At 35.2% G+C, this 4,925-nt stretch overlaps 1 protein-coding gene across 1 annotated transcript in view; it reads left to right on the top strand.

Annotated features, from left to right (window-relative positions):
- The window catches only part of ABCA3 (ATP binding cassette subfamily A member 3), a 282,235-nt gene that overhangs the window by 196,271 nt on the left and 81,039 nt on the right, over positions 1-4,925 (top strand). Inside the window, exons 23-24 of the mRNA XM_015571175.1 lie at positions 2,373-2,393; positions 3,400-3,567. Of these exons, the coding sequence (XP_015426661.1) occupies positions 2,373-2,393; positions 3,400-3,567 (189 nt within the window). The remainder of the gene's footprint in view (positions 1-2,372; positions 2,394-3,399; positions 3,568-4,925) is intronic.

Below are 4,925 nucleotides of genomic sequence, written 5' to 3' on the forward strand. Positions count from 1 at the left end.
GACAGCAAGAGAAAAGCAGTTAGTTGCATACAAGGGAGCTCCCATATGACTGTCAGCTGATTCCTCAACAGAAACTTTTCAGACCAGAAGACAGTGACAAGAAATATTCAAAGTGATGAAAAGCAAGGACCTACAACCAAGATTACTATACCCAGCAAAGCTATCACGTAGAATGGTAGGTCAGATAAAGAACTTTACAGACAAGAAAAACCTAAAGGAGTTCATCACCACCAAACCAGTATTATATGAAATGTAAAGGCCCTTATTTAAGAAGAAGAAATGAAGATCATAAATATGAACAATAAAATGCAATAAATACCAATCTATCAACATTGGAATCTACAAACAAAATGAGCAAGCCAACAGAAATAATATGGGAGGGGAGTGAGAGAGGGGGCAGAAAAGGTGAAGAGATTAAGAAGTACAAATTGGTTGTTACAAAATAGTCATGGGGATATAAAGTACAGCATAGGGAATATAGTCAATGATATTCTATTAACTAGGCATGCTGATTTATCAGGATTTATTGGGATAATCATGCATTAAGTTATGTAAAGTCTGGTCACTGGGGTACACAAAATGTTTTAAAAATATAATAAAAATAAATAAATAACACTTAGAAAGATGAATACAAAAGAAATATGAGATAACAAGATGGAAAATATTAAATAAATGTGAAAAACCATGGAAGATGGAGTGAGGAGATTTGATATGTTGGTATAGAAAGAATTAGTGGAAGAGGAAGTAGTGTTAGAAAGATAGTTGCTGATATTTTCAGAATTGTTGAAAGTCAGACATCCTAAGTTTCAGAAAGCCCACTAAATCATTTTAAAAAATTACTTGCCTATACATATCATCATAAAACTTCAGAACACAAATGCTAAAAAGATATTTGAAGCAGCCAGAGAGAAAATTTATGTAGGCATGATTAAATATTCAGTGTAAACACTAAAAGGATATTTTAAAAGTATAATTTCCAAAACATAATGAAAAAGAAGGGAGAAAATAAATTCAGTCACATCCAAAAAGGATAGAAATAAAAATGAAATAAAAATAATAAATAGCAAAGTAATATGATGATAGTAATTAGCCCAAATATATCAGTAATAAAAATAAATATCATCAAAAGAGGCTTATTAAATAAATGACAAAAACTCGTATTTTGGATCAATTTTAGCATTATTCCCTTTATAGGAGACATTGTTAATAAATAAAGATACAGAAAATAAAGGAATGTAAAAAGATATATTAAACAAGTGCCCACAAAATAATACTGATATCAGAAAAAAAGACTCATTGAGATAAAAAGTATTACTAGAAATAAAGAGGCTCATTACATGATAGCAGATTCATTTTCACATTAAGTTGTAACAATTACAAAATTTTATTTAGCTAGTGATATTATCTAGAAGTATATTTAAAATTTCCAGAGCTACTTGAACTAGGCAAACTATACATACTAGAGGAGATATTAGCATACCTCTCTTGTAACTCTAAAGAGCATAGAATTTCAAACACATGTTTTCAAACACACATGGAGTCTTCACAAAACTGACTAGATGATACACAATGAAGACTAATGAGTGACACATTCAATACCATTTTGCAATTAAATTAGACATTAGTAAGAAAAATAACACACAAGCCCTAACCGGTTTGACTCGGCAGATAGAGCATCAGCCTGCTGACTCAAGGATCCCAGGTTCGATTCCAGTCAAGGGCATGTTCCTTGGTTGTGGGCACATCCCCAGTGGGTGGGGAGTGAGGGCGGAGAGTGGGGTGGGAACTGAAAAAGAAACAAAAAAACTACGAACAAATTCCTATGCACAGTGCACATATCTTATTTTGAAATAAAAAAACAAAATGAGAACAAATACAATATTTGTATTTCCATGTGGCCTGCAGGCTGTAGTTTGAGGACCCCTGCACTATAGCATAATATTTGATGATTCATTGAAAGCATTTCCTTTACAAATGAAGAGCTGGATAAGAGTGACTACTGTTGCCACTTGTATTAAACATTATATATTAGGCTGTGTAATGTAGAAGAAAAGTAAATAAAACAAATGCAGAGTGGACAGAAAGAAACTACCATAATTCTAAAATGCGACAAACCGAGGAACTGCTACTGGAGAATACAAAACAAATGCTGGGGCTAGTGAAGTGAGCACATAAAATATGCCTTCGCTGGGAGTCTCTAGAGACGTGGCATCCCATCCATGTATGTCCAGATTGCCACACCAGGGGTATAGTAGTTTACAATTTAGTTGATTTACAGTCTGTTCTGAACAGTCAATGCCCATGCCGAGCTGGATGATAATTATTTTTAGTAACACTTTTTTGTCAGTTTTCCCTTTTTCCCATCCCTAAAGAGTCTTTCATCGTTTTGCCAGGTAAGATACTTTGTTTCTCTTCCTCACCTAAGATTTTTCTCTACTCTTTGGAAGAGAAGACACTCATGATTGCTACAGGGTGAGTTCACAAGATATCAGACTATATCTGAACTGTGTAATATGGTAGCCACTAGCCACATGGGGCTTTTTAAACTTAAATTCATTTTAATTAAATACAATTTAAAATTCAGTTCCATAGCTACACTAGCCACTTTCTAGTCCTCAATAGCCATACTTATATCTGAGTGCAGACATAGAGCTTCCCATGATTAGATATATTAGATAGTGCTAGTCTATAAAATTAGTGCCATTTTTTTGCATCTGTTCAAGTGGACAATAAGCAGAATTCTTCAATCTGGATCAATTGTTTGCCTCTATATCAAGTTAATATCGCCACAGGACAGAATCACCATGGCTTTGGCACTGCGTGGTCACCTCTTCTTGCTCAAAGTGTCTTATGTGAACTTCGTGTTTAGGCTAGCCTGTATCTTCTTCCCCAAGAACAGAATTACCAAAATTCATAAATTAAGCATGTTACATCTCCAGGAATTTAGTCTAATTATTATTCATATCCAATACATTCTTTAGAGAGATATCAGTTAGACATCAACTGGTTTCTTTGAAGATTTTCCTACTCTCAAATATATCGTAAATTCCCTGTGTTCTCGATTGGTGAATTCTACGCTGCATCTCATACGTTGCCTCCCTGATTGATTTGATTCATTTAGAAATGTGGAAAAGAGACTGTAGTTGTTTTCTGTTTATAACAGTGCCAGGAAGACTTATGCTGGCATCCACTTCATCAAAGAGACTTTCAGACTCTTCAGTTATCAACACAAACTGTTATTAGCTGTCAGCAGGTACAAACCTATTGAGAAATAGTGTTCTTCAAGCATAATCATCTGACTTTTGATTCCCTGAGCTTGGTTTGATTATAAATGGGGGATTTTTTTTTCCTGGGATAGTTCATTTCCTATAATGAAGCCCAATCTTATCATCTTTTTAGAAACTGAAAGTATGGTATCAAATTCCACCAGAACCTTCATACTGAGATCGTTACTGCTCCTTCCCAATTACAACCTGGGGAAGTGCATCATGAACTACTTGGATTTCTACAACAGTGAAAAAATGTGCATGGAAAATCCTTATGCCTTCTTAGACTGCGATGAAAAAAGTAAGTATCTTGGGAGTCCCTAAGTATCTAGGAAGTTAGTTTCAGGGTCAGCCCATGGGACATGTGGGGTCTGCCCATATTTCAAAGGAGTCGGGCTACCTGTATTTAGGTCATTTTACAAGGCTGGGGAAAAGAACTTTTAAATATAATAAGCCTCAAAAGAAAATCCACGGTAAGTTTGAAATTGTCATCAGAACTAGGCGCTGCTAACAATCAACCACCTAATAACTTTACATACATTATTCTAAATCTTCACAAACTCAACCTTCTGAAAAGTCACTTTGAGGAAGTGCCTGTGCCCAATCTTACACAGCTTTCCTGGGCTAGGGCTGGGATTCACAGCTACGTTCTTTCCTTCTGTGATGTACTTCCTCTATGGCAGGAGTGGGGACCATCCGGCCCCCGGGCTGTCTAAGGCCTGCAAAATCATTTTGTCTGGCCCTGCCAAGGCATTAGAGGTGAATTATTTAAATGTTTGACCAAATTCTAATTTTTAAACTGATAATTTTGTGTGGCCCACAAATTTTGTTATAAATATCCAAATGGCCGTTGGTAGAAAAAAGTTTCCCCACACCTGATCTATGGGAAAGACCTCTAGGGGAAGGCTTTGTATTGTAATTGTATTATATTTACTTGTATTCCCCCCAACACCATCACCACTCAGAATCACACATTAATTGGCACACAAGTTATTTCAAGGAATGAATCATTTGGGTATCCTATTAATAATTTGGGAGCTCTAGCCAGTTTGGCTCAGTGGATAGAGCATCATCCTGCAGACCAAAAGATCCCGGAGTTTGATTCCAGTCAAGAGCACCTACCTCAGTTGCAGGCTCCTCCCTGGCCGGGGCATGTGCACGAGGCAATCAATCAATGTGTGTTTCTCTCACATCAATATTTCTCTCTGTCTTTCCCTCTCTCAAAAAATCAATGGAAAAGTATCCTCAGGTAAGGATTAAAAATAATAAATAATATGATAGTTTGAGGAGAGGCATTATAGAATTTTTCTAAGATCATTTAATTTACCTACATTTTAAAATTTATTGAAGTAAATTTGTTTATAGTATATTATGGTATTTTAACAATTATAAGTTTGAATAGTGATGTTGCCATTTACATTTGTGATATTCCTAACCTTTCCATTTATATTTTTTCTTGATGAATCTTACCAGAAGTAAGATTTTATCAATTATATTAGTAGTCTTTTAAAGAAGCAAGCTTTTACATTTATTGATTCTTTCTATTGTATCTTTGTTTTCTAAATTTTTTTTAATTAATAAAACTTTATTGTTCAGATTATTACAGATGTTCCTTTTTTTTCCCCCATAGCTCGCCTCCACCTGGTTCCCATCCCACCC

The sequence above is a fragment of the Myotis davidii genome, unplaced genomic scaffold (assembly GCF_000327345.1).
Source record: "Myotis davidii unplaced genomic scaffold, ASM32734v1 scaffold970, whole genome shotgun sequence".
In the NCBI taxonomy this organism is placed as follows: Eukaryota; Metazoa; Chordata; class Mammalia; order Chiroptera; family Vespertilionidae; genus Myotis; species Myotis davidii.